The 26,506-nt window shown below is 43.3% G+C and overlaps 2 protein-coding genes across 4 annotated transcripts; one reads left to right on the top strand and one right to left on the bottom strand.

Annotated features, from left to right (window-relative positions):
- The first annotated feature begins 350 nt into the window (after window positions 1-350).
- On the top strand, window positions 351-9,926 carry dhx40 (DEAH-box helicase 40). Its single transcript, XM_089013584.1, has 17 exons — window positions 351-678; window positions 2,094-2,239; window positions 2,322-2,441; window positions 2,660-2,896; window positions 3,068-3,134; window positions 3,216-3,347; window positions 4,329-4,428; window positions 4,509-4,595; window positions 4,663-4,845; window positions 5,910-5,990; window positions 6,061-6,218; window positions 7,710-7,824; window positions 7,896-8,004; window positions 8,069-8,163; window positions 9,164-9,233; window positions 9,306-9,534; window positions 9,625-9,926. The coding sequence occupies exons 1-17, from the start codon at window positions 507-509 to the stop codon at window positions 9,744-9,746; spliced, it is 2,223 nt and encodes a 740-aa protein (XP_088869710.1). The 5' UTR covers window positions 351-506; the 3' UTR covers window positions 9,747-9,926.
- Window positions 9,580-26,506, bottom strand: LOC148888128 (protein O-mannosyl-transferase 2-like). Of its 3 annotated transcripts, none has more exons than XM_089013582.1 (21): window positions 25,869-26,506; window positions 25,340-25,424; window positions 24,977-25,081; window positions 24,729-24,837; window positions 24,540-24,648; window positions 23,751-23,910; window positions 23,569-23,675; window positions 23,416-23,498; window positions 23,089-23,198; window positions 22,569-22,635; window positions 22,436-22,496; window positions 22,272-22,350; window positions 16,479-16,630; window positions 16,312-16,403; window positions 16,145-16,221; window positions 15,962-16,033; window positions 15,833-15,892; window positions 15,640-15,745; window positions 15,318-15,458; window positions 15,140-15,251; window positions 9,580-9,716 (listed from the first exon to the last, which is right to left on the bottom strand). In XM_089013582.1, the coding sequence occupies exons 1-21, from the start codon at window positions 26,144-26,146 to the stop codon at window positions 9,707-9,709; spliced, it is 2,175 nt and encodes a 724-aa protein (XP_088869708.1). In that variant the 5' UTR covers window positions 26,147-26,506; the 3' UTR covers window positions 9,580-9,706. The 3 variants fall into 3 exon arrangements, with proteins under 3 accessions (XP_088869708.1, XP_088869707.1, XP_088869709.1); XM_089013581.1 differs by lacking the exon at window positions 9,580-9,716 and adding an exon at window positions 11,811-12,288; XM_089013583.1 differs by lacking the exon at window positions 9,580-9,716 and adding an exon at window positions 12,296-14,920.

The following is a 26,506-nucleotide window of genomic DNA, read 5'->3' as shown; positions in this document are numbered from 1 at the left end:
GATGGTCGACGACCTCAAATCGAGGAGTAACTGGTTGAGTTGCTCTTTTCAACAGTTCTGTCATGATTGATTATTTGTGATCAACAGGTGGCACTGGAGGGCTTAAAGGATGCTGCTTTGAAGAACATCTAAGTCACTATCCCAGTGAAATCGGTTGGCAAGGAAAGGGCGATTTTTTTTTTCATCAGTATTGTAATATTGAACAGGTTTGATATTTACGACAGTTAGGCCCGGATTGTTTATCGAGCTAAACCGGGAAGAGAAAGTGAACCGGTGAGTTGGGTCCGGTTCTTGTGGGTTTTTTATGTCACGTGTATACACCTCGACCAATAGAAAAACGGAAGAGAATAATTTGCGGAAGTAAATATGAGCATGTTATTTCCGAACTGCAAGATACATTGTGTATATCATGATGCTTTAGGTTGGGTACAGTTCTTCACTATATAGATATATTTTTTATTATATTTCGTATTACAGTGCTTTCTGAGACAAGTTCCGGAATAGTTATGTCCAAATCGACGGCGAAGTACCGAAAAGATAACCAGTCATTACAATTGCCAATCTACAAGCATAAAGCTAAACTGGTACAGGCTGTGAAGGAGAGCACTTTCTTGGTGGTCACCGGTGAGACTGGCAGTGGGAAGACGACGCAGCTTCCACAGTGTTTGTACCAAGCAGGTAAACCACAGTGATGTGCGATGAGGTTCGTGGCTGGTGAGGCACTGACCTCATCACAGTCAGATTTACAAACATATGAACTCTACAGAGTAGTTTATTCACCGTTTGATTGGCAGCAGTTAACGTGTTTTGTTTAAAATGTCACGTCAGCATTCTTTATATATCCAAACTGGAGCATAGAAAAATAGAATTAACAAAAAACGTTATTATCGTGTTACCTTTACTTATAAATGAAGTCCATGCGCCGCTCCTTCTAAAGAAATGCATCGATTACTTCTTTGTAGAAGCCTTCATTATCTTTCTTCACTTTTAAAAGTTTCTCTGTCTCAATGGAGATCACTGCCAGTGAAGAAAGTCGTCCTTGATCAGTCCTGTTCCGACTGTATGTTTTTAGTCTTTTTAGTGCTGAGAATGACCGCACCACTAATGCTGTAGTAGCTGGAACAGTGACCACGAGCTGGCGCAACTTTGTCGCCTCAGGAATAGTTTCAATGAGATCCTTCTGGGCCAAAAAGCTGAGAAGCTGTCCAGGAGATTTACATCCATCCCTCCCTCCGGTGTTGGTACTCCTTTAATTATTATCTCCTGCTTTGATTGAAAGTCCAGTTTAGAAAATTCTTTTAATTTAGATATGTAATCCTCCATTCTGAAAATAAGGCCAAGCAACACGAAAAATGACTGGATGGTCGCACTTAACTTACTAACTTGCACTTAACTTGTTTACTGTAGCTTGCTGTCACTAATTCTATTATTCTGCAGCCGAGGAGTCACAAGAAGAATCTGGAATCACAAGCGCCCCCTGCCTGTCATGAGGCAGGAGAACTGTGTGCCTCACCTATGCACACAGTTTTGATAAAAATAAAATAAAATAAACACTGTAGTACAGTGTTTATAATGTAAAGTGACTGTACATTATATACACCAGCGAAAGTGTAGAAATTTAGTTCATATACTAAAAGTGTTTCAACACTTTAATAGCGATATGCAGAGGGACAGCAATGCGGTCTCACCGCAGAGCAAGCCAGCACAGTTAGCATCGTCATTGCGCAATACATGGTGAGGCTCAGCCGACTGCTGCCTCACGCTAGTCTACTGAGTATTTTTGAATAAATGTAGATGTGAAAATTCAGCGATTTTGAACAAAAAATCCAAAAACGGTGAAGTTAAATGGAAAAGTACTTTGAAGTACAAATCACTGAATAAATATAACTGTTTATTGTGTTTTTTCATTTGATATTTCCATGATGACAGGTGAGGCACGGCCTCACCTGCCTCCCCTGACTGCACGTCACTGGTAAACCACTAGCTATTATTACTGTGGGTGTAATTATCGTGTACTGAAGTCTGATCACAATTCCGGTATTATATGCACCATAGTTTGTGATTAGTGTGTGATTGTCATGTTTTGTCGACAGGTTTTTGTAAAAATGGCAAAATTTGCATCACTCAGCCCCGCCGTGTTGCTGCTATCACGGTGGCTCAAAGGGTTGCCCATGAGATGCAGTGCACTCTTGGTAGAGAGGTGGGCTACCAGGTGCGCTTTGACGACTGCACGACACAGGTAAGCTGGCGTCATAGAGCATCGCCTTGCATAATGATGTTGGGAGACAAAATGATGTGATGTGAGCACTTGATTGATACAGGACACAGAGTTGAAATACATGACGGATGGCTGTTTGCTCAGAGAGGTTCTGGCAGACCCTGGACTTTCTCACTACAGTGTTGTGGTGTTGGATGAGGTCCATGAACGAAGCCTCAACACTGTGAGTATCTCCACCCATCATTTTAAGGAGTGAATTTCATTTTTCTCATAAAAACTAAACACAGTGATGTGCTTTATTATTATGGACCCTAACTAAGCTATAGAAATTTTCATTGTAACGCGAGCATACAATTACGCTAGTAATATTGTCCTGTTGCTTTTATGTTATTGCTTGTTGCATGAAAACACCCAAGATGGGCACATTCTTTTTCATTGCAGGATATCCTCCTAGGTTTGCTGAAAAAAGTATTTTCCAATCCGACTGAAGCTATGAAGGGCCGAGCTTTCCCACTAAAGGTAGTGGTGATGTCTGCCACCATGGAAACAGACAAACTTTCCAACTTTCTCGGCGACTGCCCAGTATTTACTATCCCTGGAAGGACTTTTCCTGTCACGTGTACCTTGGGCACTGCGGTGGGGCCGAAAGACATACAGAGCACAGGTTATGTGAAAGAGGTACACCGCTGAAGTTTTGAGTGCAACTAAATGGAATTATTTTGCCCCTTTTGTGGAGCTGTTGCTAAAATCACTGCATTTGTCGGTTTGAGTTTTCTTGAATTTGAGACGCACATTAACTTTTTTTTTTAAGATCGGGATTACTGATGGGAACTCTGTGTTGCTCTGCAGGTTGTGTCTTTGGCCCTGGATGTTCACACCAGTGAGAAGGCTGGCGACATTCTGTTATTTTTAACAGGTTAGATCCAATTAGCCGCCTAACGTTTGAATCAGAAGCCCGTTGACATCAAACTTCAGTGATCTATCCATGTTTTGACAGGTCAGTTGGAGATTGAGCGGGCGTGCGATTTGCTCTTTGAGAAAGCGGAGTCGATAGACTACCGTTATGATGTACAAGACAAAACAGTGGATGGATTACTTATTTTACCGTTTTATGGTTCTATGCCAACTGGTAAATGCACGCAACCGGACATCATGCTTGTTTTATTCACTACGTGGAATATACAGTAATCCCTTGCTACTTCGCAGTTCAATTATCGCCGCCCTTGGTGCATCGGAGATTATGTTTTTTAACCTAAAAAAAGGCAGTGAAAGTCACTACAGTACAGGACTGTAAAACAACAGCGGGTCACACAGAGCAGCATACAGCATTCATTACATTTGCTGTTGTTTTTTTAATTTATTGACCCATTTTGGGCATTACTGTGCTATAAATGCACAGAACCGAACATTAGTTCAGTAAGCAAAAACATTGGTTTCATTTGGCCACACCTGTCAATGAGTCGACGATGAATGTAAACAACTTTTTCATCACTTTGCTTACTGTCCGTTAATCGTCTTGACTTTGTTGACATTCATGTGATGCCACGCTGTCAACTCGGGTTGTTCTTTTTTTATTTGTTTTCGTGCTCGGGCCAAAGCTGATTGGCCGAGAGACGACATTACTGGAGGGCATTCAACCTACATGAATGCTTCTGCCTCCTCCTGTTCTCGCATCGCGTTAGTTCAGGTTACGTACTGTACGTATTCTCATATTTTCATTCATACTTAATACGCACCCCCCGACAATGACTCCAAAACCCTTCAAAATCATCCAGCAAAACCAAAAAGAACAGGAAAATGATGACATTGAGTGAAAAAGTAACATGACTTGACGGACTGAGGGAAGGTGAAAGTTACACGGCTAATGCACGCCATTACGTCAATGAATCTACGGCGTACATCAAAAAAGACGAGTAGTGTATCTGTAAATATTATACTGCATGTACTGTATGTTGATGGTGGACTTTTCGTCTATCGCGGGTGGTTACTGTCCGCATTAACAGCGATAAACGAGGGATTACTGTATTGTTTTCGTAACAATCCAATTTGTGTCAAGTCTGCATCCTACCACTTTTTTCTTGCATCATTCTCATTTAAATCCTCCTCTCAGAGCAACAGCGGCAGATCTTCCAGCCTCCTCCTCCGGGAATAAGGAAGTGTGTGGTGGCCACCAACATTGCTGCCACATCTCTCACCATCAATGGCATCAAGTGAGCATGTTGCATTTACGCATCTATCGCTGTAGCGAGCAAAGTGAGATGCTGTTTAATTTACCACGTTGTGTTTTCAGGTACATCATCGACAGCGGCTTTGTGAAGCAACTCAACCACAACTCCAGGGTGGGCATGGACATTTTAGAAGTGGTACCCATCTCAAAGTGAGTCCCATCTTGTTTGTTTTTTGTTTTTCCGACGACAGCAGATTCATTGATTTCCTGCCATTAGGAGTGAAGCTCGACAGCGAGCGGGTCGGGCTGGAAGAACCTCAGCGGGGAAGTGTTTTCGTATCTACAACAAGGAATTCTGGGAAGAATGCATGCCCGAATATACAATTCCTGAGATTCAGAGGACGAGTTTGACTGGAGTGGTCCTCACCCTCAAGTGCCTGGGTGTTCATGATGTCATTAGGTAAATGCAGGTACCATCCGACTTATGACCGAGTTCTGTCAAGTCAAAATGGTCGTAAGTCGAAATCTATTCAAAATGTTGAATAGAGACTCGGAGGCTAAATGACTCGCAGACTCCTCCCCTATGGTGCCATCACTCGGTTGATTGCTGTGCGAGAGTGAGATGCTGGCTGGCTGGCCAAAATTGTCGTACACACTACCGGCCTGCTAGCACGTTGCGGTGCCAGGCGTAGAATTCAAATTTTAAAAATAGGGTCTGGGAGTCGTGGTCGTAAGTACGGGTGGTCGTAACTCGCACCGGTCGTAAGTCGGATGTTACCTGTATACCGTAAATGTGTTGTGAAGACCCTTGTTAACTTCTGCTAAAAATTCATACTCAATTCAGCTCCTTCCTAACAGATAATAACAATCTTAACTCATTCACTGCCAGCCGATGTGCAAAAATGTGTTCACCCCAGTGCCAGGGTTTTTGTCATTGTCACTTGAATTGCAGGACCCGCAGAATATTGAATTTTAGGACTACATAAACATTCAATACAGTGTTAGAAACCTTAGACTCTCTTGTTACCTCGGAAAAAAAGGGTTTGGATTGGATTGGATTGGATATGCCTTTATTAGTCTCACAGTGGAGAAATTTACATTTCACAGCAGCAAAGTGATGAAAGGAATGAAAGTAGAAAAACGAAAATTCCTAAATTATAGGTCTGAAATTGTATGATCTTGAAATGAGGGCGGCTGTCCAAAATACAATGCAATACATACATATTGGTTTATGTAGCGCTTTAACAACAGCTGAGGCTGTAACAACTAACGTGGAAAAAGGAAATTGTGCCCCCTTATGGAAAAGAAAAGGCATTGCCTGCGGCCATGGCCAATGCTTTATTGGCACCCAAGCATGAAAAAAACAAAACCTGAATACATTTGTGAATGGTGCTCTACGTCATATTTCCAATTCCCAAATAAATTTGTGAATGGCAGTGAATGAGTTAAAGATCTTTGTTTGACACGACTACCACTTTTAGACTTACATGTGACATTATTTCACGGTGGTCTTTTCTTGCCAAGGTTTCCATATCTGGACCCTCCGGAAGAGAGGTTTATCCTGGAGGCACTGAAACAGCTCTACCAGTTTGATGCCATCGACAGGTTTGATGCTGCGCTCTTTGCCTTTTTGGGTGTTTCAAACTGTCACGAGGTGTTGCTTGTTGTCTTCCAGGAGAGGTCGAGTGACTCACCTGGGGGAGCTAATGGTGGAGTTCCCCCTGCAGCCTGGCCTCACCAGGGCCTTGCTCAAAGCTGCCTCGCACGGCTGCCAGGATCTCCTTCTCCCCGTGGCGGCCATGTTGTCTGTCGAGAACATCTTCATCCGGCCCGGTATTGTTTGACCGCATCACGGGCCAACGTTATGATCTGAATGAGTGCTTTAAAAATATTCAATGGGGGTGAATATCCGTCATTCGTGGAAGTTAGGGGCAGCGCCCTGTCTTGCAAAGCAAATTTCTAAATACAAGTTAACAAAACGGTTTAGATTGTACTTATGATGAGCCTTTATTTGTCTCACAATGGAGAAATTTACATTTCACAGCTGCAAAAACAAAATACAGGAGCTGCTGTAAAGGCAGACATTCTCATTGCGCTATTTTGAAGTCAAAAACAAACAAAAAAAGAAATAATGTGACACAACACCAAAGACACAGACAGTCATTCAATGTTTAGTACTTGTACACTGTCTTTAAAGGACAACCGACGTCTCTGGACAAGTTGTGTCCATAATTTGTAAAATGGCTTCAAATGACTTCTACTGAGCATATTTTACAAAGATTCCACCGCATGTAGCTATATTTTACGTTTTAAGACTCGCGCTGAACATTCTGGAAGTCTTGTTTTTGAGTTGGTGACGAGTCCTCACCTCACGTCACTGAAGGAACGCCCCTGACCGAGAAAGGACATATCTTGCATCACCTCAATGCATTTTGCTGTACTTTGTTTGGTCTGAAAACTTCGTGTTGATCCGTGTTGATGGCGAAATTAGAAGGTAAACATAATCGCATAAATAACGCGATGGTGAATCGTTGTATGTTACACCGAGACAACTCTTTGATATTCGTTGACAAAAATTCCAAGGTGAAAAATAAAACTATTTCCAACGGAGCTCCGCCGCCATCTTCTGCATTTTCTGTGACACTACACCTCAGTCTTGATCACTCAAAATGACCCTAAAGACCTTCTTTATCGATTGTAAACATTTATACTTTCCTCTTCGGAACTATATGAATCATATTCATAAATGGATGTGTAACAAGAAAGCATATTCTCCGACTCTGAAGCCATTGTTTTGATTCTCGAGCAAGGCAAGACGTCTTGGGGTGACGTCATGAACTGGGGGCGGGACTTTATGAAAATGCCCAATTCGCAGCTCAATTTTTTGCAGATTTTGAACACTTTCAGTCATTTTTATTGGTGTTTTGCATTTGACTAAAAATATCAGCCTGCGTGTTTTGGGTATTTTAGATGCTATAAAACGTTTTTCTGATGTCAGTTAGGAAACAAAGCAGAAGATCAAAGTGTCCTTTTCACAAGTGGATCAGAGACTTTGTGCTGAAATGTACATGTTTGCTCCAAGCTAAGTTTTGAAAGCAAACAAGAAGCTGTAGCATCCATTGACAAAAAGAGATTGTCTCACATCTCCTGTCCCACGTAAATCCGCTTCAATTCCAAGCTGCGACTTTAGATGCCACATGGCGGCCAATTCGTATTATTATCCAAATCAACTCCTCAACTCAATTCAACAGAACCCTTTGTTGTTGCCCATGTAAAAGGCGAATGATCTTTCTCTGCAATGTGTCTCCTCCATCTCTCATCCAGGTCACCCTGACAAGCAAAAAGAGGCCGATCAGAGTCACCGAGCACTGGCGGCCAATGGCGGCAGCGTAAACGACTTTGGTACACTTCTCAGTGTGTTTCAGCAGTGTAAATCCAGGTACAGGCCTTACCTCCTTTATTTTAGTCGTCTGTACCATATTATTCTCCTCAGTCTCTTGTCTTCTGTAGCCCAAGGCCGTCAGCTTGGTGCAAGGATAATTTGATCCACTGGAGGGCGCTCAAGTCTGCCTTTAGTGTTGAGACTCAGCTCCGTGACATTCTCCTCCGTTTGCAACAAGTACTGTCCAGTACTCATTATCATCGTTGCTATGGTAATTTGAATCTTGTGTTTATTATTCCAGAAGAGAGATTTCCCAGTGGAGAAATTTGATGGCAATAAGAACGAACTCTTTAGACGGTGTCTGTGCACGGGATACTTCACCAATGTTGCCAGAAGGTAAGACTGTAGAAAGATTCGACGCAAATCATTCGCATTTAATGTTTGTTTGATTGTTTTGTTTTCATTTTCAGAAGAACCTTGAAGCTCGCTGTTTGTGTCAATCAAATAGAAGATGTTACTTAAAGGACAACCGACGTCACTTTTTTGTTTTTTAACTGACATCAGAAAAACGTTTTATAGCATCTAAAATACTCAAAACACGCAGGCTGATATTTTTAGTCAAATGCAAAACACCAATCAAAATGACTTAAAGTGTCCAAAATCTGCAAAAAAATTGAGCTGCGAATTGGGCATTTTCAGAAAGTCCCGCCCCCAGTTCGTGACGTCACACCAAGACGTCTTGCATTGCATGTGAATCAAAACAATGGCTTCAAATTAGGAGAATATGCTTTCTTGTTACACATCCAGTTATGAATATGATTGAAATAGTTCTGAAGAGGAAAGCATACATGTTTTCAATCGATTAAAGAATTATATGTGCCATTTTGAGGCAACATTAGGGGAAAATCTCTCACCCAAAAAAAAGAGGCAAAAAATGGCGACCTCCAGTGGCCACCTCCGCTTCCACAGGCTGATAAATTCCTTATATGGCGCTTGGATGCCCTCTTCTGGCGGCTTTTGGGTGCAACACGGTTCTCAGACCAAACATGTACAGCAAAATCCATTGACGTGATGGAAGGACTGCTACAATGTGTCTTTTTTCGGTCAGGGGGGCGGTCCTTTCGTGACGTCACGTACGGACTCGTCACCAACTCAAAAACAAGACTTCTTGAATATTCAGAGCGAGTCTTAAAACGTAAAATTTAGCTAAATGCGGTGGAATCTTATTGAAATACGCTCAGGAGAAGTCATTTGAAGCCATTTTACAAATTATGGACACAACTTGTCCGGAGACGTCGGTTGTCCTTTAAAACTAAATAGAGTGTTCTGTATTCATTTGTGTTGAGCAGTGCACTGGATACTAACTTTATTGTTGTTTTGTTTTTACCTTGCCTAGATCTGTTGGCAAGGTATTTTGCACAATGGATGGTCATGGGTCCATGGTTCACATTCATCCATCATCATCGGTAAGAGTCGTAACATTCGCTTCAGGACTAGCGTCTTTCTTCAACCTGGTTGGTTCCACTTTTTGTTCTCAGTTGTTCGACAAGGAGATGGAGCTGGATTGGATTCTCTTTCACGACGTGTTGGTGACGTCACGGGTGTACGTCAGGACAGTATGTCCCATCCGATACGAGTGGGTCAAAGATCTTCTGCCCAAATTGCACGAGGTAGACGTTTATGAATTAAGCAGCGTGGCACGACAAGAAGTCACAGATGAGGAGGTGACCAAGTGGGAGACGAGGGAGGCTGCCAAAAGGCAATCAGGTCTTGACGAATCTTTTTTTAAGACAACTGTATTTTCGAAAATGGCCACTTTCTTGCACGTATTGACTTGACTGATCTCTTTTCTTTCAGAGATTTCTGCTGAGGATGCTTTGAAGAAAGTGGAGAAGCGAAACAATGAAAGTAGTGTCAGTGAGGCACGCGCTCGCTATCTTCAGCGGAAACTGCACAGACAACAGAATAAAGTTGTTTGAGATTGCGCTTCTTTTACTTAGTGAGGAGAAAACATGTATTGCCAGGAGTAGCATATCAAATAATGACAAAAACAGGTTGCTATTTGCATGCATGTCATGGACCCAATTCACAGTGTCCTGTTACTTTTTTTTTTATAACTTACCGACAATAAATATTTTTGATACATTTTTTAAAAAGGCTTCTATCTATCCTTGTCTTTCACTTTGTGATGTGTCTGTTTTGTTTAAACAAGAGATGGACACATTTTGTTTTGAAGAAACCTGCTTTACAGGTTATTTCAGAATCCGTTTTCATTTACTCCAGTTCAAGAGACGAATCGGATGTATCTATGTTGTACTTTGGTCGACCAGGTGCTCGCCTGGTCTTGGTCGTAGCACATCACGTCCCCTTTAGTGATGGGAATTACGGCTCTTTTTAGAAAAGCAAAGGATATTTACCATAAATTAAGCAAGGGAGCATTTGTGGTAGGTACTTCCTTAATGTAATAAAATCCTTTATACTTCACAACAATGTTTTTTCTTCTTTTTAGAGAGCCGGTTCTTTTGGATCGGCTCACCTCTGGATCTTTTTTTTTTTGTTGCTTAAATTAAAAATTATACGTAAAACAAATTACTAATGTTAAAAAACCATCTTTGTATATATGGTGTCTGAAACTCATGACAAAAAGTTAGCGGACACCAGGGCAGACAACTCTGAAAAGTTGCTTGCCTTTTACCATAAAGTTGCCTACCCCATTTTTCACAACTTGAAAAACAATAAATCGCAAAAAAAACATTGTTGCGAAGTATAAAGGATTTTATTACATTAAGGAAGTACCTACCACAAATGCTCCCTTGCTTAATTTATGGTAAATATCCTTTGCTGAAGATTTTGCTCCAGTTGTCGTTTGTCGTCATGGTGCACAATGCAATGTTTGCGTTGCGTTGTCCGCTAAAAGCCACGTGGACTGCTCTTTCTAAGCGCCTTTCAAAACTCTCAAGTTTACTTTACAGTCATATTATAGTCCGAAGCACGAAACAGGCTTCTGATTGGCTGCCGTGCCAAGTATGCAAATTGCCAAACGAACGTTCATTTCGCAATTTGTTGTTGTTGCCAAACAAACCTACATATATATATATATATATATATATATATATATATATATATATATATATATAGTAAAGTCTCGTTATATCGATATCGGATATATCGATAGTCCCGGTTATATCGATACTATTTCTATGCACGCAAGGAGAAAATTACATGCGCGCAGGGTCGGATATATCGGTAGAGTCTCGGTTTCTCGATATTTTTCGGACTCCCGAGAATATCGATATAACGAGACTTTACTGTGTGTATATATATATATATATATAGCGTCATCTTCAAAAAGAACATGTGACTAAAGTCAACCAATAGCAGCAGTTGTAGGTAAGTAACATTCATAGTGCAATTTCCTTTATCTGTCTCTAGAGTTGGACTAAACAAGAGGAAATACATATGGTGAGCTTTTTAAAACACCCACAGTTGTAAATGGGACCGTGAACGGTTTTTGTTTTTATACGACCTGAATGAGCAGGAAATAAATCCAGGGTGTGACCCAAATCTGACTATCCGTCATCTGAATTAGGATCTAATTTAGTTCTACTTTAAAGAGAAAATGGTTGGGGATCTCATCTCATCTCATTTTCCGTACCGCTTATTCATCATTAGGGTCGCGGGGGTTGCTGGAGCCTATCTCAGCTGTCTTCGGGCACGAGGCGGGGGACACCCTGAATTGGTTGCCAGCCAATCGCAGGGCACACAAAGACATACAACAGTCACTCTCACACTCACACCTAGGGACAATTTGGAGTGGTCAATCTGCCTGCCATGCATGTTTTTGGAGTGTGGGAGGAAACCGGAGGACCCGGAGAAAACCCACGCGGGTCCGGGGAGAACATGCAAACTCCACACAGGGAGGCCGGACCGGGACGCGAACCGGCGACCTCTGCACTGTGCAGCTAGTGTGCTAACCACTCGACTACCGGGCCGCCCTGGTTGGGGATCATGGTACAGAAATTGAATTTCTGGAGCAAACATGCTAAAAGAATATAATATTTTATTAACATTGACGATAATATATGCACAGACGCCATGAAAAAGGTTTATTACAAGAACAATTTTTAAAAACACAGATATAATAACTATAAAAATAAATGGTCTTTAACTACCTAAGAAATTCTTCATGTATTACCACATTTTTGAGGCACTTAAAGATAATCCTTTTAACATACAGTGCAATTATGATGCAAGGTATGATAGAATGCCGCCCCAAATCTCTCATTGCAAAACGGTCAACTCAAATGACTCCTTAGCGGGTACAGTCACTGTGACAAAACATGTTCATGAACGCTGTAAGACTGAAATCACAAAAGGGTTCATTTTATAAATGAAGTGTCTTGACTGAAAACTCTTTAGAACTCCCAAGACTCCATCCACTTCAGTCCGGCCATTGAGCTGCCAGGCTCGTGTGCCAGAGGCCCCGTCATGCCATATGTGAGTGGATGGAACAGATAGAAGCTGGCGATTAGAAACATTACACAGGATATGTGAAAAATAGCAAAACATAATCAGGTTTTAAAGCATGGAAGGGAAAAGCATGGCCTGCGAACCACATGAATCCTCAATCCTGGCCACTCATTATGATTATTATGATTATTCTTAATTGATGTAATACGTACTTGTTGCATTCTTTTAAAAAGTTGCTTCTCAAAATGGTCAATTGTATGATTGTTTTGCATTTTAATTAATTTTGCATTGACTTATTCTATTCAGATTTAAGTGTTTTCTCTATTTATAAACAATTGGTTAATGAGCAATTAATAGTAATATTCAACATGACAATTTGAAAAGTCAAATAAACCATTTTGTGTTTTACATCTCGTTCTAACTCATCATCAATTAAACTAAAATGATAAGATAAATCTCAATCATCAAATGTATTGTAAATGAAATGCATTTAACTTTTTAAAAATTATTTCATTCAATAATTCGCAAATTACATGGAATATTTTTTTCTTTTATTAAATTGCTTATACATTTATACATTAAAATCTAATATAACTTCCATCCATCTTCTGACGCTTATCCGGGGTCTGGTCGCGGGGGCAGCAGCTTCAGTAGGGAAGCCCAGACCCGCCCCTCTACAACCCCTGAATAGACCTTTCCAGGGAGGCTGAGGAGTGTGATCCCTCTGTAGTTGGAACACACCCTCCGGTCCGACCACCACCACGGTCTGCCAATCCAGAGGCCCTCTCCCCGATGACCACGTAATGTTGCAGAGGCGTGTCAGCCAAGACAGCCCCACAACATCCAGAGCCTTTAGGAACTCCAGTCGGATCTCATCTACCCCCGGTGCCTTGCCACCGAGGAGCTTTTTAACCACCTCGGTGACTTCAGCTACAGAGATCGGAGAGCCCACCTCCGAGTCCCCAGACACTGCTTCCTCCAAGGAAGGCATGTTGGTGGAGTTGAAGAGGTCTTCGAAGTACTCTGCCTACCGCTTCACGACGTCTCGAGTCGAGGTCAGCAGCACCCCATCCTCACTGTACACGGTGTTAGTGGTGCACTGCTTTCCCCTCCTGAGACGCCGGATGGTGGACCAGAATTTCCTCGAAGCGGTCCGGAAGTCGGCTTCCGTGGCCTCACCGAACTCTTCCCATGCTCGTGTTTTTGCCTCGGCGACCACCGAGGCTGCATTCCGCTTAGCTAATCGATACCGGTCAGCTGTCTCAGGGGGTCCTTTTTCAGCTTTACGGCATCCCTTACTACTGGTGTCCACCAGCGAGTACAGGGCTTGCCGCCACGACAGGCACCAACCACCTTACGGCCACAACTCCGATTTGCCACCTCAGCAAGGGGGGTACGGAACATGGTCCATTCGGACTCAATGTCCCCCACCTCCCCCGGGACATGTGTATAGTTCTGCCGGAGGTGGGAGTTGAAACTCCTTCTGACAGGGGATTCTGCCAGACGTTCCCAACAAACCCTCACAACCCGTTTGGGTCTGCCAGGTCGGACTGCCATCTTCTCCCACCAACGGAGCCTACTCACCACCAAGTGGTGATCAGTTGACAGCTCCGCTCCTCTCTTCACTCGAGTGTCCAAAACATGAGGCCGCAAATCAGATGATACAACTATAAAGTCAATCATCGAACTGCGACCAAGGGTGTCCTGGTGCCACGTGCACATATGGATACACTTATGTTTGAATAAAGTGTTTGTTATAGACAATCCGTGTCGAGCACAGAAGTCCAATAACAAAACACCACTCCTGTTCAGATCGGGGGGGCGTTCCTCCCAATCACGCCCCTCCAGGTCTCACTGTCATTGCCCACAGCAGAACAAGGGAGTCCCCAGGGGGAGTGTTTTTATGGCTCTCTTAGTCAAAAAGGTTCCCGACCCCTGCCCTAAGGTGTCCAAAAAGGATGGGTACACTGAACTGCTTTTTGGTGCATATGCACAGACAACAGTCAGAACCCGTCCCCCCACCCGGAGGCGAAGGGAAGCAACCCTTTCATCTACCGGGGTGAATCCCAAGGTACAGGCGGCGAGCCGGGGGGCAATAAGTATGCTGACACCTGCTCTACGCCTCTCACCGTGGGCAACTTCAGAGTGGAAGAGAGTCCAACCACTCTCGAGAGGGCTGGTACCGGAACCCAGGCTATGTGTGGAGGCTAGCCCAACTATGTCTCGTCGGAACTTTTCAACCTCGTGCACCAGCTCGGGCTCCTTCCCTGTAAGAGAGGTGACGTTCCACGTCCCAAGAGCTAGCTTCTGCAGTCGAGTGTCAAGACCGCCAGGGTTCCCGCCTTTGGCTGCCGCCCAGCTCACAATGCACCCGACCCCTCTGGCACCTCCCATGGGTGGTGAGCCCCTGAGAAGGGGGACCCACGTTTCCTCTTCAGGTTGAGCCCGACCGGGCCCTATGGGTGTAGGCCCGGCTACCAGGTGCTCGCCAACGAGCCCCATCTCCAGGCCTGGCTCCAGAGAGGGGCCCCGGTGACCCGCGTCCAGGCAAGGGAAAACCAAGTCCATTTATGTTTTTCTTCATATGGGGTCTTCTGAGTCATACTTTGTCTGGTCCCTCACCCAGGACCGGTTTGCCATGGGTGACCCTGCCAGGGGCATAAAGCCCCAGACAACCTAGCTCCTAGGATCATTAGGACACACACACCCCTCCACCACGGTAAGGTGACAACTCACATTTTATTCTTACATATTCATTCATTCATCAATAAGTTATTTTTACATGCACATTTTAAACTGATTTATGTCCCCCTTCAAGAATGACCCGACCAAGCCGTACATTTTAAAAATTAAAGGTGGCCCTTGTGCACAAATGGTGCAAAAAATCTATATTTTGTCTCACCTGTACAGAACAATCAACAGAAGTAATGCCTTAGCAAGTCTCTGCAGCCAGTCGCAATACGGTGGCTGGAGCAGAAGGTCAACCATCTTCAACATGAAATCCAATGTAATTCCTGTGATCGATAAACATTTCTCCATGTTTCTATCGTCTTGAGCACAATGGGAATGGGTAAGGATACCTGTCAGCATGCTGTTGAAGAGCATTGCAGGGAAGTAGTGATGATAATAGAGGACCCGGCTCATGGTGTAGAAAGGGACGTAGTGAAGTAGCCAGCCAAGGAAAAGGATGCCCCCTCCCCTCGTGAGCACAAAACAATGACCTGAAAGCCATAAAATTGGCGTTTTTAACTAATAACATGACTTGCACAAAAGCAAGGCTACAGTGGCTACAGAGTTTTGACGCATTGTAGGCCCAAAAGTGGACTGTTTTATTTCAAGGGTCCATGAATGAATTTGTCCAAAAGGCAGTTCCCCGGAGTACCACTGCCAAATCAACCCTACCTTTTCTCCTTTGGCTCACTGAGATGCCTCTTTGGAAGGCAATTGAAGCAACTGCTACCAGTATCAGATATAATACCAAACACGTCAGATTTATCCACCAGACAACCTAAAAATAAATGAACCAAAAGCATATTCATGTGTGCTGGTGACGCGTAACCCACAATGGATGAGAGACGTCAAGCCAAATACTCACAGGGTTACCAAGTAAGTACACGCGATACTCTGTTTCATTCACTCCTGAGAATCTCAGTCCCTTCACGAGAAACAAGCACCGTTTAGTTGAAATCGGTTTTGCAAGTCATTCGTTTTAATCATGGCTCACCTGGTAGTTGATGGGCCAGTGCCAGGGTTTGGAGTTCACCTCATTGTCTTTGGGCTTCAAACCACTGTTACCCTAATCACAAATAATCATAATATAATTATAGGAACATGAATAACCTTTACATGTGTACGTCTTTACATGTGTAGCGAACTACAGGACAGATAACTTTCTTTTTTCACTTACTCTTATCATGACAATGTGAGACTCTATTAGGATCTCGAGAAAATGAGGCTTCAGCACTGACAGACTGATGTTGGGTACTAAGACAACAAGAGCAGAAGAAGAAAACAGCAATGGTGAATGACTAACTTGAAAAACAAATAAGACATTGAGACTCTGGCAGCGCATACATTTGGCATTGACGTGATCTTCAATGTTCCACTGAGAGCTGGGAGTCACCTTCAAATAAGGACTGCAGGTGACCTCCACTTGTTCCCAGCCCCTGAACACAAACAGGAGGCCAGCCTGAACAAAGTGTAATTACTTGATGGTTCAAAGTGGATGAGTTCATCCTTACCACTTGGGGAGGGTTTTCCCAGAAGAAAAAAGCACACAACCATTTGCTTTGTGCAGAAAGCGGACTTTGCTGCGCAGCACCTTCACGGGGTCACCTTTGCGACCTCCGCACACCTCTACTTGCCAGAGGTCATTACGGTCACCAGTATGATTCTATGGACAGACAGGTCCCCAGTTGGATTTGCAATTATTCCAGATATACAAGGATAGAATCGTTGCTGTGTCAGTACGTGGTAACATCACAGAAGAGGAACTTGGGTCTGGATGCTCAGAAACAGTAAAATGAAAGAAAACAAAGTTTGAAAATAATCTGTGGGATGGAGACGGAGCCTTGTCGTGAATTACAAACAAAATAAACACGATTTATCTTGCACTCTCCCACATACAAGCTTATAAACTACAAGATGGCAGCAGGGCATTACAGTGATACTTCGGTTTACGAACGATTTAGCTAACGAACTTTTCGCTTTATGAACATTAAATTCGCGAGAATATAAACTTGGCATACGATATAGTTTTCGGGAAACACAGGGAGCGCCACAATGGCTGGCGGACTGGTTTTCAGCGGCAGAACAGCAAACCACACCGCCGAACAGTGCCGGACACAAAACAAAATTACGGTCGAGCAGAGGAAGGAGATCATCGAGAAACACCAACGAGGTGTGCATTTGTGTGACTTAACGTCCCAGTACGCTAAATCGACCATTGCTACGCGTGGCTAAGGGTGTTTCCGTGTTGTCTAAGCAACGGTCTCAGGCAATAGAAGAGGTTGAAAAACTTCTGTTGATTCGGATTAACGAAAAGCAGCTCTCAAGGGACTGTGTGTGAGGGTATTATCGCAGAGAAAGCACGGCAACTTCACTCGAATATCATCAAGAGGCAACTACATCAATGACCATCACAAACGTGAATAAAATGACTTTATTATACAGTACAGTTGATTTATTTAATTACAATAAATTAGCACATTTATTATACATAAAATAAGGTATATTTTAAGTAGTTTTCAGGCTTATTTAGTAGAACATTATGTTTTATGGGGACCTGGAAACGGAGACCATTTTAATGGTTTCCTATGGGAAATTAATGTTTGGAAGACACACTTTTCGCCTTACACACACTTTCTGCGAACCAATTAAGTTCATAAGCCGAGGTATCACTGTACTTTTGTCCTTGGCAAGGCTTTTAGCCTGTTCTATAGAAATGCCTCATCCTACAATAACATCAGTCATCGTTGTACCAAGACGCCACATGATAAGAGAGGCATCTTGGCCAGGCCGACGGCCAATCATGTGAAAAATCTAAAGGCAGACGACATCAATTTCAAAATAGGTCAATTTCAGGGAACTGCAATCAATGTTCCCTCTAATTTTTCATGTGTCTGAGCAGACACACAAGTTCCCGGAGCACAAGGACCACTGTGAGCAACATCAGATGTGTATTCGTGATGTGTCGTTCGCGAACGTGCCTGTTCCTTGAGCTTTTAGAGCCGGATCTCTATAGTGAATGAAGAGAGCCGGTTCCTAACAAGGAGCCGGAAATGGGAGCCGACTTTTTTTGTCCTCTATTTCCCGCTCCCAGTCTTCCGTTAAAGCCGCACGTGAGTGGTCAATATCCGTGGTAGAGGAATGAGGGGAGAATTAGACACACGCAGCAGTGAGGAGAAGGAAGAGGGGGAGGGGGTTAGGGTAGACAGATGGACAAATCACATTATGGTGTTATTATTATTCAATTATAATTTTTTTAGTAAATATGATAGCATTATTAATATGAAAAGCAAATTAGTGACAGCTGATTATCAGACCAGAGAAACCACAGAGAAAGTGAAAGTTCGTGGATGCTCTATGTGCACATATAAATCAAGCCATATAAATAAAAATATTTGATATAGTGTATTTTTTACATGAGTAATTTGTTTTTCACATAACTTTACATGATTTTTGGTAGTTAATTTAAGCAACAACAAAAAAACAAAAAACAAACTGAGGAGACATTTGGGAGCCAAAAGAGCCAGGAGACATTTGGGAGCCAAAAGAGCCAGATCATTTTCGTGAGCCGAGCCAAAAGAACCGGCTCTCTGAAAAGAGCCGGAATTCCCATCACTAATGTGTACGCTGTGGCCACACACCAGTTTCACGCACCGTTCTGCTCAGATTACCTGCGTAGCGTACGGCATTATTGACTGGACACCTATCACTCATTGAGTTACATTGCAAAATGTGTGCTGCATAGATGTTCTTGTGCGCTGAGTATGTGCAAGCAGTGCGCGATTGCGCACGCGCGCAACTTAGAGGGAGCATTGACTGCAATGTTTCTTGATTAAAATGTTCACACATACAGTATACATCTTTTGAAGAGATGCATCTGACATTAGCAACTGCCTACACTTTTTGTCATCGTTTGAATTATAAAACGAAAATAAGCAAGGGTTTCACATTTCAGTGATTGAAAATTTGGAAAACTTTATTTCCAATATGACAATGAATCACCACAACGGAATAAATTGTATTCCAATGTTGAGATTTCCCGAGTAATGAATGTACAACTCCCTGAAAGGACAATCAACGCCTCCAGACAAGTTGTGTCCATAATTTATAAAATCACCTCAAATGACTTCTACTAAGCGTATTTTACAAAGATTCCACCGCAACTAGCTATATTTTACGTTTTAAGACTCGCGCTGAATATTCAGGAAGTCTTGTTTTCGAGTTGATGACGATCCCCACGTGACGTCACATTTGGAATGCCTCAGACCGAGAAAGCGACACACAATGCATTTTGCGGTACTTTGTTTGGTCTGAAAACTTCGTGTTGATCCGTGTTGATGGCGAAATTAGAAGGAAAACACATAAATAACGCGATGGTGAATCATTGTTTGTTGCACCAAGACTACTATTTGATACTAGTTGACACAAATTCCCAGCAGACAAAATCAGTCCATTTCCAACGGAGCTTGAGCGCCATATTGTGCATTTGTCTGGGACGCTACATTGCTGTCATTGACGGCTCGAATTGATATGGGAGGACTTCTTTAATCGATTGCAAATATTTATGCTTTCCTCTTCATAACTACAGTAAAGTCTCGTTATATCGATATTCAAGGGAGTCCGAAAAAATATCGATATAACCGGGACTATCGATATATCCGACCCTGTTTGCATGTAATTTTCTCCGTGCGTGCATAGAAATAGTATCGATATAACCGGGACTATCGATATATCCGATATAGATATAACGAGACTTTACTGTATTTGAATCATATTCATAACTGGATGAGGAACAAGAAAGCATCTTCTCCGAATCTGAAGCCATTGTTTTGATTCTCGAGCAAGGAAAGTGTCACGGTTCGCGAGGTGGTGATGGCGGGTTCGGATCCCAAAAAGCAGGCAGGAGGGAGCAGGAGGTTGTTTGACTAATTGTATTAAAATAAAGTCAGCAGGAACAAGATGTAAAACATCAAAATGATCTGAATGGAAAAAATACAAAGTAGCAAAAGAAGACAAAAAGTAAAAGCCCTCCAAGGTTAAACAAACATGTACACGATGCATGCTGCAACCAAGCAGCAAACAAACAGCAAACAAACAGCAAACAAACAGCAAACAAACAATGAATCGGCACCGGATGATCGTGCCAGGTGTCCTTTTAAGTGTTATTGATTATAACGACCAGCACCTGCGAGGCTGCCGGCAGGGCTGACGTCGCTACCCGCTGGTCGCCAATCTGATCGGGACGACCAGCACCTGTGCAGGTGCAGCCGACAGCGCCCCCCGTTGGTCGCCAACCAGATCATGACAGTACCCCCCCTTCAAGGGGCTGCTTCCAGAAGTCCCAACAGTCTCCCAAAAGGTCCACTCGCCAGGGAACGGTCGGTGGAGAGGGCAACCGCTGCCTCTCCAGCATACGACGGGCGGCGGCCTGATGGGAACGGGACTCGGCCTGGGGTGGACGAAGACGCGGCACGGATTGTCGTGGGCGTGAGTGCGATCCCTCTCGCACGTTCACGCGACGGCGCATGGCTCTGCGTGGACGTCGAACTGCCAGGCGCAGAATGGCACCCCGTACGGCCGTATGGGACCAGGTCTCGGCCGGACGCCGACGTGGGCGTGAACTGCCCGGCTCCGGGGGAACGAGACCAGTCCAGAGCCGCTCCGGGATCCAGCGGTGAGTGGGGTCTCGGACTGACGTTGACGCAGACGTTGCACGGCTCGTCGTGGATGAGACTCAATTCGTCATGCACGACGACAGCGTGGCTGGACGTGGGCGTGCAATGCCAGTCACCCAGTGTCACCCTGGACGGCCACCTGGAAGGAGGTCTCGGCCGGACGTTTACGTGGACGTTGCGGCTCGTCGAGTGACGCAATTCAAACTCGACGAGGCTTGCGCTAACGTGGACGTAGCATTGCCAAGCACAGGGTGGAAATGAGACGTGTCCGATGTACCTGCGGGATCCGATGGTTGGCCGATTCATTCTGTCACGGTTCGCGAGGTGGTGATGGCGGGTTCGGATCCCAAAAAGCAGGCAGGAGGGAGCAGGAGGTTGTTTGACTAATTGTATTAAAATAAAGTCAGCAGGAACAAGATGTAAAACATAAAAATGATCTGAATGGAAAAAATACAAAGTAGCAAAAGAAGACAAAAAGTAAAAGCCCTCCAAGGTTAAACAAACATGTACACAATGCATGCTGCAACCAAGCAGCAAACAAACAATGAATCGGCACCGGATGATCGTGCCAGGTGTCCTTTTAAGTGTCATTGATTATAACGACCAGCACCTGCGAGGCTGCCGGCAGGGCTGACGTCGCTACCCGCTGGTCGCCAATCTGATCGGGACGACCAGCACCTGCGCAGGTGCAGGCGGGGCCGACAGCGCCCCCCGTTGGTCGCCAACCAGATCATGACAGAAAGAGGTCTTGGCGTGACGTTACGAAAGGGCAACCGACACCATTTTTTTGTTTCCTAGCTGATATCAGAAAATAGCATCTATATAGCATCTAAAATACCCAAAACAGGCAGGCTGATATTTTTGTCAAATGCAAAACACCAATAAAAATGACTTAAAGTGTCCAAAAAACTGCCACAAAATGACCTCAGAACTGGGGATTTTCAGAAAGTCCCGCCCCCAGTTCGTGACGTAAGGCCAGGACGTCTTGCCTTGCTTCAGAATCAAAACAGTGGCCGAACGGCATTCAGATTCGGAGAAGATGCTCTCTTGTTACTCATCCAGTTATGAATATGATTCAAATAGTTATGAAGAGGAAAGCATAAATGTTTGCAATCGATTAAAGAAGTCCTTCTGTATCAAATCGAGCCGTCTGGACTCCAATGTAGCGTCCCAGAAAATGCACAAGATGGCGCCCAAGCTCCATTGGAAATGGGCTGATTTGTCTGCTGGGAATTTGTGTCCACTTCTATATGGTGTTACCGCAATTGGTAGTCTTGGTGCGACACACAACGATTCACCATTGCGATATTTATGTGTTTTTCCCTCTAATATTGCCATCAACACGGATCAACACGACGTTTTCAGACCAAACAAAGTACCCAAAATGCGTCAGGGGCGTTCCTGACGTTACGTCAAGTCAGGAATCGTCACCAACTCGAAAACAAGACTTCCTGAATATTCAGTGAGTCTTCAAACGTAACATATAGCTATATGCGGAGGAATCTTTGTAAAATACGCTCAGTAGAAGTCATTTGAAGTGATTTTACGAATTATGGACACAACTTGCCCGGAGGCGTCGGTTGTCCTTTAAAGGGGTTCTATGTGAATATTTTCCGTCCGTCATCTACTCACAATGCCATACCCCGTAACTTGGAAGTGTTTGCCAGTCAGTGGGGCCTCCTGGAGATGACTGTGAAGGTTTCGAGTCGTTCTGAGAAAACCAGGGAAAGCTTTCTAAGTTTGATATACTTGTTTGAAGCAATTGATACAATGCAACCTCCATCTTAAGCACTGACTCTTTGTGCTCCAATCTGATGATGTCACCATGGCGAACCAATTCAGGGGCCTCAGACTGAGCTGCAACACGATTAAAAATGGAATAAATGCTTCGATTGAAAAATACAGCAACGGTTTGGATAGTTTCCTTACAGTTTGTATCGTTGTGCCGGTGAACCAACCACAAGTTGTTGTAGTCTTTGTGCAGGTAGGCTGTAACCTAGAGGGGGGGGGAAGCAGAATGTTTGGACAGTATATGCTGGGCAACATTGAGTGCCAACCAGCGGCCACTGTCTAATGGCTTTCAAAAAAAAAAAGATTTTTTCTATTTCACGATATCCACTTCACGTGTTCCTATCCACTGGTCTGTGGTCATCAGAATCAGAATCAGAATCAGAATCATCTTTATTGCCAAGTATGTAGGACACACAAGGAATTTGTTTCCGGTAGAACACGCTGCACTAGTATCGTTGTCAAAAAAACTGCTAAGTGGCACTATACATGCTGGTATGAATGCATTAACACGAGCTGGAATCAGAGTAGCTGAAGGCAGTGAGTTTCACTGCTATTCTTTGGTTCAATCAAGTGCGCGTAGACACATTTGTGAGCTACTGACTTATACAGACGTCATTACCGTGTACGTGATGACAATGTTTCACCGTGTGCTTCTGACCTGCTGCTGCTTTGCTCCAACTCCCTCAGGGTACAAGTGCCAGTGAGAGTGCAAGTAACCTCCAGCAATACGAAGGTTCTTCAATGTAACGGTGGAGCCATATGCCAGATCTACACGAGATGAACAACACATTTCCTGACATAAACAATATTGTTTTTCTTTTTTAAACTGCTTAAGAGCATCACTGCTTTTTTCATTTCCAGATAAATTGTCAAAAAATGTGTCACAGAGCATAACAATAAAATTCTGCAGTTTGTTTTTAAACTCAGTCACCAATGTTACTGTCCACTCGTGTGGTCAAAATAATACATGTTGCATCACACTTACACTCAGGCGTTGATGCGTTGTGCAGGTTGTTCCCGATGAGGCCAGACTGGAAGGCAGAACTGAAGAAACCATCTCCTGGCCCACTGATCAAGAATTTCACTGCGATAAATCCAACAGTGGAACGGGTGACATCAAACGGGATCCAATACTCACCTTTTGTTCAGCACCACAAAATGGACTGCAAATATTGCAACATAGACGAAGATGGGAAGCGAGATTAGCGCCACAACTCGAGCCAAGAGGTGCTTTGCAACGTCCACCTAATGGCAGCAAAAAACATCACATTTGACGAATAGACACTTTCAGGCTTTTGTTGACTGCACATGGCTGTTTACCAGTGATAGGTCCAAATCCCCTAAAAGCCTCCAGAGGTCTGATACAGTGTTCAATCCCACCAGCAGGATAACAAAAAGACCTACAAACTTTACCCCCAGAGCTCCAGCAAGATTGACACCGGTAAATACAATCCAAACCCACCAGGAAACAGAAAAAGGCCTAGAAAACATAAAAGCCAACATGATTCTTTGTTTCTCACATGGACCAAGATACATATTTCTTTTTATTGTTTTGACAGGCATTGAGAGGGAATTCAAGGGCGACACTGAAAAGAAAAAAAACAATTTGAATAAAATAATGAAACTCTAAAAATAAAGTTGTAATTATAAATCTAGTTGTGGATTACAAGATAAAATTTGGAATTAGAATAAATACAAAAATTTTTTGAAAAGACTATTTTCATAGAATAACATTGTAACATATTTCCAAAAATAGAATATTTCCACATTTCAAAAAAAGATGCATGAGCGTAAAGAATAATAAGAAAAAAAAGTTTGTATTGTAAAGCAATGCCGTTGTAATTGAGTTGCTGAAGGAGTAGCAGTACACTCGCATGACTTTTGTGTGGGCAGCATGAGATCGGTCATCTTTATATATGCACTGCGACTGACTGGCAACTAGTATAGTGCGCCCTTCAGCCTAAGTCAGCTGGTACGGATTGCAGCACCTGCTTCAACCCCCTTCAGGATAAGCAGTGTTGGACGGATGGATGGGTGGATAAAACTTGTGTATTTCATGAAAATTGCAAACATTTGTATTGCAAGCATATTAGACAAACAATTGGGAACCTGTCTTTTTGCTGGTTGAACTTAACCATACTGAGTACTGCAGCCATGATGAAGAACAAGAGGATGGGGTCCAACAAAATGTACTGAGAAATAGTAATGCAGCCCGTGTCTGTCAGGAAAAAGCGGACAATAGGAAGTGAATGATAAATGACATAGTGCACCGAATAGACATTGAGTTGCGAGACCAACCAAATATGAGCAGCCCAGCAGCAATGAGAGCGGCTGTGTTGGAGTGAGAAAGCTCCAGTACGATGAGGTAGGCAAAAATAGGGAGAAAGGAGCCTAAACCAGCACATAACTAGAGGAAAACAATTTTGCATTATGTTTGAAAAGGCAATATTCTAGAGCTTTTTATTTTGTCTGTCCATACACTCACCAGTGAGTATGTGGTGGATGGACAAGTAAAACATGAATCCCAAATGATGTGAGTTACATACCCCTCTCATCCCCCAGTAGTTGTGGTGTTCATATTTATCTCCTGGCTTTGTGAATGGAAATGTGCCATCATAATCACTCATGTGACCAGCAAGTCCAATCAGCATCTGGAAAATTGCCCCAAAATGGGATAATTGATATACAGTAAAGTCTCGTTATATCGATATTCAAGGGAGTCCGAAAAAATATCGATATAACCGGGACTATCGATATATCCGACCCTGTTTGCATGTAATTTTCTCCGTGCGTGCATAGAAATAGTATCGATATAACCGGGACTATCAATATATCCGATATCGATATAACGAGACTTTACTGTATTTCATTCTCAGAAGTGAAATTCAGACAGAAAGTTGGGATCTCACCTTCCCCAGAGGTGGGTGGACGTCAAAAAAGAAGGTCCTGTTGATGTAGTAGCTTCCCATTTTCCCAAAGTGTGTCTCATCCCCGCTTAAAGACCACAGAAGAAAACAACAAGTACCAAAAATAACAATGAGACGCTTTTCAGAACGCAGGTTGGTGAGCCAAAAGGTTCCCCCGAACAGAGCAGGAGATAGGAGCTACAGTGCCTTGCGAAAGTATTCGGCCCCCTTGAACCTTGCAACCCTTCGCCACATTTCAGGGTTCTAACATAAAGATATACAGTACAATTTTAATTTTTTGTCAAGAATCAACAACAAGTGGGACACAATCGTGAAGGGGAACAACATTTATTATAATTTAAAACGGAGACTTGATTTGTAATCACGAGATTTGATTTGTAATCAAGTCTCCGTATAAATGCTCTGTGATAGTCTCCGGGTTCTGTTTGAATTGCAAGGCACTGTATCTCACCCACGACCCTAATACGTGCAATATGTATGGAAACTCGAGCGGGATGTTTTGCACACTCACCACACATGAGGGGGCTCTTTTATTTGATAGAGGCGTGTGGAGAAGGACAGTCCAACCAACAAAAGAAGCAGTCCTCTGTTTGAGGGCTCATCACTGGTGGAGCTTCTTTTTCTGGAAAAACTCCCATTAGTTGGCTTACTGTCATCCTCTGCTATGTGTCCATCCTTATTTGGGGTTTTGTGAATAGATTTAGGAGTGGAGGCCAAAAATGTCTTTCTGTGTCTGACTGATGTGTCTCCTGCGTTTCGGAACTGTGTTGAGCATTGTTCCTTTTCCATTGCAACGCTCGAAGAAAACGTCCATTCCAAATGACGAGCTAGTAAGCTGAAAACATTTTAGAATGCAAAATTCATATAACCGGTAGGAAGTGTGATATGTGAACAGCATCCTATATCGCTGTCTTGACGGCCACGTTTGTCAGTGCTCCTTCCTGAATATGTTGCACTGTTTATGAAAAACACTTGTCGCATACTTATCCTAGTTTAGTCGTGTTTAAATCCAGTCAAACAAGTTGTCCTTCCAAACAATTACAAAGACGTTGACGCTTCACAAATACGTTGCTTAGGCCTTTTTACATAAAACGACTATTTCGCATTCTGTATTTACGACAACCAATACGGAATCTGGGAACGTTACAG

This window comes from Hippocampus bargibanti, linkage group LG14, assembly GCF_051943395.1.
Source record: "Hippocampus bargibanti isolate YZ-2025 linkage group LG14, ASM5194339v1, whole genome shotgun sequence".
NCBI lineage: Eukaryota > Metazoa > Chordata > Actinopteri > Syngnathiformes > Syngnathidae > Hippocampus > Hippocampus bargibanti.
This window is presented reverse-complemented; position numbering and strand designations above follow the sequence as displayed.